Genomic DNA, 14,446 nt, shown 5'->3' on the forward strand with positions numbered 1-14,446 from the left:
ACCCGAATAAATGAATTGAAGGGGTTGTCAAGGAGATTCATGTGCCCAAAGAACCACTAAAAAATGTTGAATGATGAAAAAGTTATGAATTTCTGAACTCGAACTGTGAAATGTTGAATTTCAAGTCAAACTGTTTTGAATAAACTAAAACACTTGATTTTTCTTACAATATAAGGCAAGTTGGCACACACTAGAGCTTGACATGATAAGGACTCGATGAATCACTGATTAAGTAGTCTGGATAAACACGTTGAGCGCATTTCAATTCCGAAATCCTGAGTTCACGCTCCACTGTTTGAAGAAATAGCAGAAACAAACTTTACCGTCATAAACACTTGGCCACTGAAAACCCTGATGCTTCTTGAATTGATCAAAATAATGAGGATGATAGATCCTTCTCGCATTGATTGGTGAAACAACCATCTTCTATAGCTTGACGAAGCCACTGAGCACCAAAGTATTTTGATCTCATCTCAATGTATGAATACATATGATAATGATAGACAAACCAATTAATTTTTTTTAAAAAAAAAAGGGCAAATTTTAGGGTGCAACAAATATCTATTAATAAAGTAGCACCTAATATTACCCATTTATTTTTTGCAGGTGACTGCCTTATATTCTGTAAGGTGGAAGAACAAAACCCAAAACATCTCCTAGATATCATCAACAAATAGCATAAGAGTTCAGGGTAGAAGATTAATTTGACAAAGTCCTAGAGGATGTTTAGTAGAAATGCCCCTCAACAATCAAAGAAATTTTTTTAGACTTACTGGGAATCCCTATTGTCAACAAAATTAATACTTATTTGGTGCTCTCAACTTTTGTAGGTCATTCAAAAATTAGAAGTTTTGGGTTCCTGGTGGACAAAATAAAGAAAAAATTGAACCTTTGGAAAGTTAAGGATCTTTCTTACGCAAGAAGGGATACGTTGATCAAGGTGGTAGCTCTGGAAATTCCTACTTATGTCATGAATTTCTTTCCACTCCCTAAGAGTTTGTGCAAGAATATGTAATATATGATAGCTAGGTTCTGGTAGGGGTCAATAAGGTTCATTGGGTTAATTGGATGTATCTTTGTAAATCTAAAAGGGAATATGGTTTAGGACTCAGAGCCTTCTAAGACTTTAATGAGGCTATGTTAGCAAAAAAATGGAGGTTAGATATTGATCCAAACTCCCTAATAGCTAAAACTCTTAAAGTTAAGTACTACTACCCTAACTCTGACATTCTGGATGCTAATTTGGGATATAGGCCTAGATATTTGTGGAGAAGTCACACCATTGTATTTGGATCATAAAACAAGCAACTTGTCGGGATGTTGGGGGATGGGAATAAGATCAAGATTTGGGTGGATAATTGGATTCCTTATTAGTGTAGGCTTAGAGTCCTAACACAAAGGCCATTGGATCCAAGGGAAATTGGAGCTAGCTAGGGACCTCATTGCATGGATAATGGTTGTTGGAACCAAACTTTGATTAATGACACTTTCATCCCAATAGACAAAAATAATATCCTATAAATCCCTTTATACAACTTAGAGGAGGAAGAATGTCTTAGTTGGAGGACCAGGAAAGATGGCCACTAGATATGTTTATTAATATTTTGGATGACATACATATAATGAGGAATAAAGTTATCTTTGATCAGAAGGACTTACAGGCTATTGAGGTTATCAATCAAGCCCACCAAAGTTATAAGGAGTGTCAATCCAACATGGCTAATAATATCCATGAGATTAATAACGGGAGAAACAAGACAATATGATTCCTAACAAAAGGAAAGAAGAGGACAGTGTAGTGAAGACGGAACACCAAAATCATTTTTAAGGAGGGTTTTGGAAGGCTTTCATAAATTTTCCAAGTATATTTTAGGTCGTTATATTATTCTGACAATTAAAAATTTATTAATGATAATGACTCTTTTATCATTCTAAACAAAATCATTTTTTGAAAAAATGTCAAATATTTTTTTAAAATTTCATTTTCGGAAGCCTTTCTCTCCTTTCTCCTTCAAACTCGCAAACATAGACTAAATGAACGGGTCGGTCCAACCCAGCCCACGTACACCCCTCCTATAGAATATTACCTAGGTAACATAACGTGGTTTCAAAACCAACCTAAGGTGACCCCTAAGAATATGAACAACATTCCAAAAGATAGTGATGAAAGGAATGATTCTTAGAAGCTTCAGCGTAAATAAAATAACATTAATGGTGACATGCAAAAGTTATTGAAGAATCAAAAGAAGAACATTCAGAAGGATACGAAGGAAAACAAGGAAGATAAACTGAAAGAGAATCTTTACCTTAAGAATGCCAAGATGTGTTGGAATTAGACTCTCAAACATTTGAGTAATTCCTTATCGTTAAAGATGATAATGAAGAAAAATAAGAACAAAAGTAGGATTAGGGTTTGCGGAAATTAAAAGAGAAGAAGAAAGTATTTTCGGCAGAGTTTCTCTCTGCCCACAAACTGTGGAAATTCTGTTATTCACTTGCAACTGCAACTTCTGTGAATACAAGTTATTTCAAAATAGGGGTTACTCCCTCAATTTATAGTTTTAGGTTTGCTTTCTCACTAAGTCAAAGCCCAAAATATAAAAGCCCAAAATACCTATTTTAGACCAAAATCAAATCCAATCAAAATTTGTGTGTAACAAACTGTTTCCACACTTTGATAGATTTATTCGAAACGCCTTATGTTCGAGCAACAACCTGCTTCGACACAAGGAATTACAATATAACACACCACCTAATTCATTGTGTCTAAGCTATTTACATTCATCATAGCTCTTAGTATTCTGAATATTTCGACCAGCACTCCCTTTGTCATGATATCTGCAATCTGATTCTCAGTTCTGCAGTGTTCCAGATTTATCTTCCCTTTAGCTACCTGCTCTCGAAGATAGTGGAACCTCAGTTCGATGTGCTTGCTTCTACCATGTGCTATCAGATTCTTCTCCAGGTTGATAGCTGACATGCTTTCGATCTTCATAGTAATTGCTCCATGATCTTTACCTGTAATCTCTTCGACCAAGTTCACCATCCATGTTGCTTGACACGCATAGAGAGAAGAAGCTATGTACTCTACTTCGCATGATGATAGTGCCACTACTGGTTCCTTTCTTGAACTCCAAGCAACTGGTGCACCACCTAGCATAAACACATAACCAGTTGTGGATTTTCGATCCTCAACGTCACTACACCAACTCGAGTTGGTGTAACCCACTAATTTACATTCTTTTCCCTCATCAGCTGCAGGAAACAAAATGCCATAGTTAAGAGTTCCTTTCAGATACCTCAGTATCCTCTTCGTCGCTGCTAGGTGCGATACCTTTGGCTTCTGCATGAATCTACTTATCATACCTACATTGTATGCTAAGTCAGACCTTGTGTGACAAATGTATCTTAATGACCCAATAAGTATTATGTATTGGATTGGGTCGACATCCTTTTCATCTGATTCCTTCAACAGTTGTAGTTTTGGCTCTGCAGGTGTCGAAGTCGAGTTGTATTCTTCCATCTCAAATCTCTTGAGAATTTCACTTGCATATCTTCTTTGATGCATCATCAAGCCTCTACTACTCTTGTAGAATTCGATGCCAAGGAAGTATTAAATTTCGCCCAAATCTGACATTTCGAATTCCTTGCTGAGATCACCTTTGAAGTCTTCGATCTCTTTCTTGCAGTTACATGTTATCAACAAGTCATCGACATAGAGACATGGTATAAGCAATTCACTCTTGCTTCTTCTTATGTATACTCCATGCTCAATTGTACACTTCACAAACTTTCTCCCTTAGGAAACTGTCGATCTTCTTATTCCAAGCTCTTGGAGCTTGCTTCAGTCCATACAGGGCTTTATGCAACCTGTATACGTTTCTCTCTTTGCCATGTTTCACAAACCCAAATGGTTGTGCAACATAGACTTCTTCGTCTAAGGGTTCATTCAGGAATGCACATTTAACGTCCATCTGACACATGTGCCAATTGTTCATGTTCGCCAGACCAACAACCAACCTGATCGTTTTGATCCTGGCAACAGGTGCAAAAACCTCATCGAAGTCAATTCCTTCCTTCTGAAGAAATACTTTCACCACAAGTCTTGCCTTGTGTTGAGTCACTTCACCTTTGGGATTACACTTCACCTTGTATACCCACTTCACATCAATTTCCTTCTTGCCTTGAGGCAATTCGACAAGTGACCAAGTATTATTGTCTTCGATGGACTTCATTTCTTCATTCATAGCTTTCACCCACTTCGAATCCTTCAATGCCTCAGTTGCATTGACAAGTTTGACATCTGCGTAGAATGCGTAATATACCAGCTCACCTTCACCATTGACTACATCATCTAATGTAATCACACATTCTTGCAAACTTGCAGGCATGTTTCTTGTTCTCCAAGGTCTGTTTGGGCCTGCATCACCTCTGACTTCTTCTTGTCAAACTTCTTCTCTTTCGACTTCAGTAGCTGGTTCGTCATAAAAAATTCTTGAATCCTTCTTGACATTTTCAGTCCAATCCCATTCTTTAAACTCATCTATGATCACGTCCCTGCTGATCGTTACTTGGTTGTTCACTGAGTCGAACAACTTGTATCCTCCAATCGAATGATATCCTATAAGAATCATTTGACTCGACTTGTCATCAAGTTTTCTTCTTAACGGATATGGAACATGTCTATGTGCTATAGATCTAAATACCTTCAGATGACTCAATCTAGGCTTCACACCAGACCAACATTCTTCTGGAGTGATTCCTTCTAGCTTCTTCGTCGGATATCTATTTAGAATGTATGTTGCAGTCGACACTGTTTCTCCCCAAAATTATTTAGGTAAATGCCTGCTTTTCAACATACTTCTCACCATATTCATGATGGTTCGATTCTTCCTTTCTACAGCTCCATTCTGCTCTGGAGTGTAGGGTGGCACCACCTCATGCACAATCCCTTCTTTCTCACATAACATGTCGAAGTCTTTCGACACATATTCTCCACCACCATTAGTTCTCAAAACCTTGAGCTTTCGACCACTTTGTCTTTCGACCATAGATTTGAACTTGACAAATACCTCAATCACTTCACTTTTCTTCTTGACCAAGTAAGTCCATAGTTTTTGACTGAAATCATCTATGAATGTAACAAAGTATTTGTTACCTCCATTCGAATCCACCTAGATAGGACCATATACATCAGAGTATATGATTTCGAGAATAGCCTTCGACTTACTTCCTGCATCCTTGCACAAACTATTCTTGTGCTGCTTCGCCTGCACACATTCCCCACATACTTCTCTTGGAATGTCAATTTCTGGTAACCCTGAAACCATATTTCTTCTTTTCAACTCTCTGATGTCATTGAAGTTGAGATGGCCTAGTCGATAGTGCCATATCCGTTCATCTATGCTAGCTGCAGTTGCAAGGCACTCATGCTCCATCACATTGAGTTCAATCTTGAAGGTTCTATTCTGAGATATGGGAGCCTTCAAGATCAACCTCCCACTTGCGTCGACAACTCTTATCATTTTGTCTTTGATCGACACCTTGTAATTCTTTTCGACCAACTGCCAAATGCTGAGAAAGTTGCTCTTCATGCCCGATATGTACAACACATTGGAAATTACTGACCTTTTTCCATCTCTCCTCGTGATCATAACATCACCAATATCTTCAGCTGCTAGGGTATTGTCATTTGCGAATTCCACCATGTTCTTCGTTGAGGGCTTTATCCTGAATCCAAGTACCACCGGTCCTTGAATTTATCTTCATCTCTTGTTGTGACCATTAACAACATTTCTTCTTATTCATGTTTTACAAATTTTGCATCGCTTTCTTGACTCTCATTCTTTGCTGGACAAGTTGTCGAATAGTGACCATACTTCTGACAATTAAAACACTGAATGTGACTCTTGTCAGGCTTTCGACCACCACATCTTCCTATACCTGCAGCACCACCTCTTTGGTTGCCTTGATATGAGGGTTTTCTCTGATTCGACCAGCTTCCTTCTTGCTGATTTCGACTAGTCGAATTATTGTAGCCACCTTTACCTTTATTTCCAGTCCAACTTCATTTGTCTTTCTTTTGCTGACTGAGCCTGCAAAGCCACATCGTTCTTCGACTTGCCTGCATCTCTTTCAGCCATTCTTTGTTCATGGGATTCAAGCGTCCCTTGAAGCTCTTCTTTTGTTAATTTCGACAAATCTTTCGATTCCTCTATAGCTACCACTATGTGGTCGAACTTAGGGGACAACGACCTCAAGATCTTTGAAACAACAACTCTTGTTGTTAATACTTATCCACACGTCCTATTTTGATTCACTAGTTTCGTAACCCTAGTGAAGAAATCAGTTATGCTTTCGCTATCTTCCATCTGAAGCAATTCATATGTTCTCTTGTGAGTTTGTAACCTCACCTCTTTCACCTTTTCTGCACCTCCAAAAGATTTTTCAAGAATCTCCCAAGCTTCTTTTGAAGATTCTATATCACTAACCTTTTCAAAATTATCTGGACTCAGACATTGATGGATTATGAAGAGAGCTTTATAATCTTCTTCAATTCTTTATGTGCAGCCTTTTGTTCCTCCTTCACACCTTCTACAAGCGGTTCTATCCCTTCTTTTACAAGATCCCAAAGATCTTGACAACAAAATACAACTTGCATCTGCTTGCACCAATTCTCATAGTTATATCCTTTCAGAATTGGTAGTGTTGCTGGAAAATGCCCATTCGGATGAATCATGGCCATCGCCATTCTTCTTACCTTGAATCGATTAACCGGAGCTCTAGATACCAGATGTTGGAATTAGAATCTCAAACATTTGAGTAATTCCTTATCGTTAAAGATGACAATGAAGAAAAATAAGAAAAACAAGTAGGATTAGGGTTTGCGGAAATTAAAAAAGAAGAAGAAAGTATTTTCAGCAGAGTTTCTCTCTGCCCACAAACTGTGACAATTCTGTTATTCACTCGCAACTGCAACTTCTGTGAATACAAGTTATTTTAAAATAGGAGTTACTCCCTCTATTTATAGTTTTAGGTTTGCTTTCTCCCTAAGTCAAAGTCCAAAACATAAAAGCCCAAAATATCTATTTTAGACCTAAATCAAATCCAATCAAAATTTATGTGTAACAAACTGTTTCCACACTTTGATAGATTTATTCGACACACCTTTTGTTCGAGCAACAACCTACTTCGACACAAGGAATTACAATTTAACAAGATAGATACCAACAAAGATATGAATCCAATTGTTGAGAATAACAACTTCCATATGGTTCCTCATCCTCATAGAGATAAGATTGAGAATAGTAATGTGCATGCGATTACAAAGAGGTTGAGTTAGATCATGTTAGTGGTTTCTTTAGGCCCACTCGTAATCTATCTCTTTTTTGGTTTTTAATGACATTGTATTCTTTTCAAAAAAATATTAACTTTTTAAATTGATTTTAATATTTATTGTTTGTTATCAATTATTTAAAAGTGAAAATCACTATAATGATTAAAAATTTATCAACTTACTATCACGTTTATTCTTCTTTTAAATTAAAACTTTCCAAATATAAATACAATTATTAAAAAATTGAATTTTTTTAAGCCTAAATATCGCAACAAACTATATTTCAGTTAATATATTTCAGTTAATATTGATAGTAACAAAATATTTCACCTATATAAAACACATTGTTTGAGTCTATTCCCAAAACCCTAAAACTCCAAAACCCTAACATCTTTGTTATTGGTAGCAATGAAGAGGAGACACTACCCATCATCGGATTCCACATCTTCATCCGACGATTATTCTTCATCGGAGGAGGATGAAATTTCTACTCAGCGTTTGGTGAAGATCAACCAGAACAATAAGAAACCTAAACCTCAAGAAAAGGAAAACCCTAACGGTAAAACCCCCGTTATTGAGCAACAACCACCAACAATGATTCGTTGTGACAATATGGATATTGGTGCAGCAACTCCCGCAGACGTGAAGGTTTATCCAGATTCATACGTGTATGAGATCGATATGCCGGGACTGAAATTCGGTAGCGAGATAAAGGTTGACGTTGAAGACGATGATTACCTTGTGATCAGCGGAGAGAAGAAGAGGGAAGAAGGAGTCGAATATTTGAGGATGGAGCGAAGATTTGGCAAGTTCATGCGCAAATTTGTCTTTCCTAAGAATGCTAATACTGATGCTGTCTCTGCTATCTGTCAAGATGGAGTTCTTAGGGTTACTGTCCAGAAATTGCCTCGTCCTCCTCAGCCTAAGAACCCTAGAAGAACTATTCCGATTACCATTGCTTGAAACATGTTCATTCAATGATTCTTTTCTTTTTTTTATGATCATTTTAGTAAGTTTTTTGAATTGATTGATGCCCTAGAAAGTAATGTTTTATTTTTATTTTGTTACGATATGAATTCTTTATGTTTTTTCGTTTTTTTATTGATTATGATTTGTTTTTCTTATATTTGGTATCTGAAAATTTATTTGTGTTACTATGTTTGTCTCTACATGTTTGAATTTTGTTAGTTCTTAAATCTCTAAAGTCGAACTGATTTTAAGTTTTTAACGACACGGTTCACTAACCTGACCCCTTGGTTTCAAAACCTGTCGAATTGAATTGTTTCTCTTTAAGCATCAAAGGTGCATTTCGTAGTCGTTTTTTAACTCATTACATATTAACAATCATTATTTTTACAAGAATAGTAAGAATCAAGGAGTGATGTTTCCTTGTTTTGCCTTAATTACAATCTCTTCCGTGGTCGTACCGATTATCTCGCTAGCCCTCTTCAATCCAACACATTGATATCGTCCTATAGGATCCTGAATTTCAACAAAAAACTTCAATTCACTAACAAAACTCAAAATCGTCATAATAATATATTCTATATGTCACACACTACTAATTGAATTCAATGCAATACTAGTTAAAAACTCGTGCAGGCGCCGTGACAATTCGCTTATAACTGAAAATAGGTAATGTATGCATATTTGATAATTTAGTTATGCATAATTCTATAGCAAACTCACTCACCCGAGTAACGATTCCTAGCTTCTCAAGTTTATGAACCGCGTCATCTACATCAAAATTGCAACTCTCATTGAATTCTTCTCTGATAAGTTCTTCACACCCTTGATCTAGTTCCTTAATTCACAAATAGCTTATATTATAAACAAAAACCATAGAATAGAATTCACTCTTGATTGTTTCTTCAAATTTGAATCAAATTATATATATGTATACATATACCTGTCTTGTAGCTTTTCCTTGTTCCATCAGAAAAAAGAATGAAATTACTACCTCTTTCACCTGCACATTAAGTATAATTCAAATAAGCACTTATTTTAACATGTTTGGCTTGTGCAAAAAGTGTTTTCCAATAATCTAATCACTAATTACTTACTTCTTGTTGAATGACATCATCACATAAGTGGAGAAGTGTTCCTCTTCCACTGTCGAGTTGTTTTTCATACATCGACTGCGTAATCATATCTTGATATGTGGCCAAATTTTGTTGAAACCTATAGTAAGTTAATACAATTAGTTGTTTTGTTTGTAAAATAGATTCATGGAAAACTTGTCAAATGCGAACAATTAGTTAGTTAAACACGCTTACGTGAAGTATGTTTTAACACAATAACCGACAATGGTAGAAAGAACAGCCCCGATAACCCTCAAATCGGCTGTAGCTGCTTGAAGTGAACTAACTACAGCTACCTATGACGGAGAAATTAAACTTGTTTAATGAATGGATTAGTTAGTTAAACACTTTGGTTAATAAACTTGGTTAGTTTCGGTGAAAGAAAACTAACCAACCCAACTATAGCAGATCCAAGAAACTTCACCCAATCCATAGGAGTCAGTCCAGGATTTTTCTTTTCTGGCTGTCAAGTAACAACTAAGGATTATTAGCACTTAGTGGAATTCGGAACTGAGATCTTGACTGGAGCACATTCTCAGAACTCGAGCCTTCGCCAACAAGCCATCCTTTGGGGATTATCAAAGTTCGCAACATAACTGCGAACACTAACAATAAAATGTTTTTGAAATGCTTTATAATTGAGATAACTCACAAGAACTATTTCCATATCAGCCATTGGGATGTTTCTGAAATGCTTCACGAAAATTCCTCGGTCTGGTTTTGAATTTGAACTGGCTTGCCTGATAAAACCAATAATGTCCCACTAATAAATTGGTATGGTATGTTTAATGTGATGATTGGAGAAACTATGATTCGAGATTTTATAGAATAATAATCGAATTTTCGAAAAGAACATTTTTTGTAGTATTCATATACCTGTAAACAACAATGATCCTATCAAATGTAGGTTCTTGGATTGTTGTCTTGCTTAGCAAACTACCAGAACTGAAAGTTACAACATGTAATTTAATTAGTGATAAGCTATGAAGCACAGACGCACAGACACCAGAAACACAACACTGACACGGACACACTTTTTTCAGAGGTGTCGGTGCTACAAAGGTAACAAGTTTCTAATTTCTTATAAAATTAAGTGTAGGATCAATTGAGCATGAACTAAAGCAACTACAACAAAACCCTATAGATAAAAATAGCAAGACCTCAATGGCATATTTTCAAGGCGTATCCGTTCATATACATCATCTTGATAAGCTTGTTTTGATGACGAGTTTATTTCATCGTCCTTCTTTGGATCTAGTTTCTTACCATGTCTTTTCGATCTTTTCGCTACTAGTTTTTCCAACCTGCAAAGTCGTATATTATTTTTTGTTTCTATAAATTTTCAATTACGAGTTTCTTTATTATATTACCTGAGTGTTCTTAGTAGAAACGCCCAAAATCGTGCAATGAGCATGTCGACTTTCTCCATTATAAAGTAATCCGTCGTTTGATCGACTCCAATTCCGCGCCGAAAGATTATATACTAAAACAATGAAATTGTTAATATGTAGTAGTTTGCAGAATTTGACATTCTTCTAGCAGCATCACGCTTTGATTCATGTTTTTGGTTATTTGAGAGGAAATGTTCTTGATGTTAATAAGTATATAGTTCTAAACTATGAAGCATGGACATTAGAAATACGACACTGATAATGACACATCGGCAGCGATAATTATTTGAAAAATTAATAAATTAAACACAATCACAAGTGTCTGTGTAGGTTTTTCAGATCAGACACATCTTTAAAAAAGCGGTGTTATAGAGGTTTTGAAGTATTACCTTTTCATGAAAATCTGGAAGGTTATTATAGGGATGTGCTTCAAAATATTTTTTCAAAAGCTTATTGTCAAGCTACATTCAATGACAAAAAGAAACAGATTAGCAGCTGCTAAAAGCACATTAGGTAACTAATCATGAAATTAACTTGCTACAAAGCATGAAAAGAGTTGTAAACCTTAGATTCATTAACAGTGATTGGAAGATTTAGAAGATATTGCCCAGAAAGTGCAACATTAATTTCATCATCTGTTGCAATCTTGAAGTTGCTCTTTTTCATTACCTGAGTAAAGAATCAAACAATCTTTTATATTATATATAAATTAAATGCATTAGTTTATATTATGTTTATTGAAGTATCCAAAATACCTCAAAAAGAAAGGTCAAGAAATTTTGTTCAAGTACATCAATTTCTTTAGAAGTTAAGCCTTGTTGTTCCAACTTTTGGGCACCAGAGACAGGATCAAAGAGGGAATGCAGTTGCTGTTGACACATAAATGCATCCAGTAGTTAAATAACTCCAAACTAGGAGCAGCATAGAGATGTCCGTCCGTGCCGTTTAAGTATGTTCCGCAAAAATTTGCAAAAAACGGAATAGGGTGAGCAAAGTTGAGGGTGTGGACCTAAAGTTTTAGATTGTCCCGCGAAAAAATGAAGGCGGGGTGGGTATCCGGGCCTTGCATAGTAAAAATTACACGAACTCTCATTAATTTCTACGCCCGTAAAATGGAGTGGAGAGGGACGAATATATTAGAGTGCACACTTAAAACTTTGACCCACCATCGAAATATGAGAACAAAAAGGACATGTCCGACAGACCAACTCCATTTTTCCACCCAGGACATTTTCGATAGACCATACCCGTTTTGCCACCGTACTCTAAACATGTTCTAGCTATATGATATTTGAAAATGGTCAAGAAAATAAAGAATACCATCATATCCTCAAATTGTAGAAGATACCAAGCTCTAATTGTATATTCAATTTTTTTGCAAAGCTTCAAAAACTCGTCTCGATCAGCACTACGCTCTATATCCAAAGTCACAATGTTAGTATCGTCGTATCGTGTGTATCTTCATCATATTTTGAGAGATAATGAATAGTTATTGATGAAGCATCTGGTGCCCGACATATCAATGTCTGACACCAATACAATACAGACTCGATTATGCTATTAATATCAATGTGTTGAAATCATTGTCCTATGTCAATGTTTCATAGATAAAATGTAATCTCTACTATGAAGCACGAATACGAATCCAAAATCAACGTGTTGACATCACTAATAATTTTAAAAAGTAAATAAATTGAATGTAATCATAAGTGTTGGTGTGGTGTCAGTGTCTAACACTGATACGATAGAATCTCTATATAGATAGGAGAAAAAAAAGCACAGAGAGACATACTTATAAGATTAGCCAATGAGATGAAGAGCCTAGGTTTCAAAATTGGAATGACAGATTCACGTTCAATTCGAATCACTTCTTTCTTTTTGGCTCCTTCTAAGCTTGAATCTGCCATTTTTCTTTCAACTTGAACCAAAAATTGAAAGATGAATTAATGGGTGACAAAGGGATATAAAATGGTACATGAAGAAAGAAAAGGATCTAAGAAACTTGAATGAAATTGAAACAAAAACATCATGGAATTAGATTCTTGCTTTGCGGAAAATGCACAAAAATGTTCCTAACTGTATAAACTACCACTAGCGTATTGGTCGGTTAGAACATACAAAATATGCTTTGATATATTCAAACTTTATTTTTATTCGGTTTTGTGTTAATTAAAGTTTAATAATAACTCAGTATTTTATTCTTAGTAGATAAAAGGCTAATTTCTTTTAAGTCCTTAGGGGGCATTAGTTTAAGGATTATAAATGGTTTTATGAAGTTATTCGAAAATAAAAATATTCACATTTAATTTTAAATGTTTTTAAACAAAAGAAATTTGATATACAATTTGATGTTTCTTAGGAATATTGATGATAAATTTTCTTTAAAATTATATAAAATTTAATGGAATTAACATTCTCACTTTTTTTCATTGAAAATATGAAAGTTCGTAAATGAGTCACAATGAAAATGCTTCATAAGTGAGTTACTCTCATAACTAATATGAAATCTAACCTTTGTATTATAGAAGGGTGAATCTATAGGTTAAGTTTCAGACTAATTTATAAGATATATTTTGAACTCATGATAGTATGTTTATTTCATAATTTAGTGATACTACGGAAAGTAATTTCTGTGTTAACCTTCAAGAAAGTAAATTTTCTTCGTGTTTTTGTTATAAATTTGATATGTTTTAATAAATCTTAAATAATTCAACCAAACAATACATTGATCACAAAATAGAATCAACATATCATATATAATTCAATCAAACCATACATTGATCACAAAATAAAATCAAAATACCATATATAATTCAATCAAACCATACACAAATGTAATTTAATCAAAATATCATATATTGATTCAAAATGAAAATCATACATTGTTCACAAAATACAAATGATCAAAATCAAAGAAAAAGTCAACTACTGGTATATCTGACCTCTGAAGTCCTCTTTTGCCTCTTGTATTGCAAGACATTTCGTGCATCGGCTATCATGGCCTCTATAATGGCCCTCCCATGAGTGCCTTTCAAAAACCATCTTCTCTCTATTCTCGCTCTCCCAATAATTACAATATGTTGACAAGCATGTCACACATCAACGACATGATCTGCCCTAGTCTGTTCTGCCTCTAATATCTCTTGTGAATTGGAATAAATGGTTCTCTGCATCTAGTGTTAGATAAGGATGTGACACTCTAAAAAATCATTGGATGTGGCCGAATACATAACTTCATGGCTGAGGAGCTAGCACACTACATACATCCTCTGAGAGAAAATAATCATGGTACTCTGCAAATATCCCATCAACATATCTACAGAGGATTGTGGGGAGATTAGCAACGGTGGGGGATCTAGGAATTTCCTACAAATATTCGAAATAGGTAATGACTCACTCAAGTAAATGTCAATACGTCAATCATGATCCACAAGTCAGGCATCTGAAGTAAAAGGCTATCTCATTGAATGAGTGTGTCTCACGGTGATCATCGTACAATATGAAGTTTACAGCATCTGCCACAATGCAATCAACATAAGCTTTGAATGACTTGGTTGCCTGACTCCATCTGATTGAGATGAAGGAGAAAGCATGTGGCAAGTAATGGAGGATCCATTCTTGAAAATGGTTCAGATGAA

General features: G+C 35.4%; 2 protein-coding genes across 2 annotated transcripts; one reads left to right on the forward strand and one right to left on the reverse strand.

The window, feature by feature from the left end:
- The first annotated feature begins 7,712 nt into the window (after positions 1–7,712).
- LOC131632172 (17.3 kDa class II heat shock protein-like) lies at positions 7,713–8,299 on the forward strand. Its single transcript, XM_058902954.1, has one exon. It carries the CDS (start codon positions 7,745–7,747, stop codon positions 8,297–8,299), a length of 555 nt encoding a protein of 184 aa, XP_058758937.1. The 5' UTR covers positions 7,713–7,744.
- Positions 8,300–8,610: 311 nt separating this feature from the next.
- LOC131632161 (uncharacterized) lies at positions 8,611–12,743 on the reverse strand. Its single transcript, XM_058902940.1, has 15 exons — positions 12,601–12,743; positions 12,129–12,223; positions 11,564–11,677; positions 11,373–11,477; positions 11,198–11,269; positions 10,788–10,900; positions 10,578–10,721; positions 10,294–10,362; positions 10,070–10,157; positions 9,809–9,880; positions 9,613–9,713; positions 9,400–9,517; positions 9,246–9,305; positions 9,030–9,140; positions 8,611–8,818 (listed from the first exon to the last, which is right to left on the reverse strand). The coding sequence occupies exons 1-15, from the start codon at positions 12,713–12,715 to the stop codon at positions 8,708–8,710; spliced, it is 1,488 nt and encodes a 495-aa protein (XP_058758923.1). The 5' UTR covers positions 12,716–12,743; the 3' UTR covers positions 8,611–8,707.
- Positions 12,744–14,446: the final 1,703 nt, after the last annotated feature.

This window comes from Vicia villosa, unplaced genomic scaffold, assembly GCF_029867415.1.
Source record: "Vicia villosa cultivar HV-30 ecotype Madison, WI unplaced genomic scaffold, Vvil1.0 ctg.000911F_1_1, whole genome shotgun sequence".
Taxonomy (NCBI): Eukaryota; Viridiplantae; Streptophyta; class Magnoliopsida; order Fabales; family Fabaceae; genus Vicia; species Vicia villosa.

Bases quoted from the DNA above. Each gene is read 5' to 3' on its own strand.
- LOC131632172 (XM_058902954.1), top strand. From the start codon at position 7,745: ATGAAGAGGAGACACTACCCATCATCGGATTCCACATCTTCATCCGAC.
- LOC131632161 (XM_058902940.1), bottom strand. From the start codon at position 12,715: ATGGCAGATTCAAGCTTAGAAGGAGCCAAAAAGAAAGAAGTGATTCGA. The intron at 10,901-11,197 runs GTAATACTTCAA...TCATTGTTTTAG, and splicing joins TTCCAGATTTTCATGAAAAG to TATATAATCTTTCGGCGCGG. The intron at 9,518-9,612 runs GTAAGCGTGTTT...AACTTACTATAG, and splicing joins TGTGTTAAAACATACTTCAC to GTTTCAACAAAATTTGGCCA.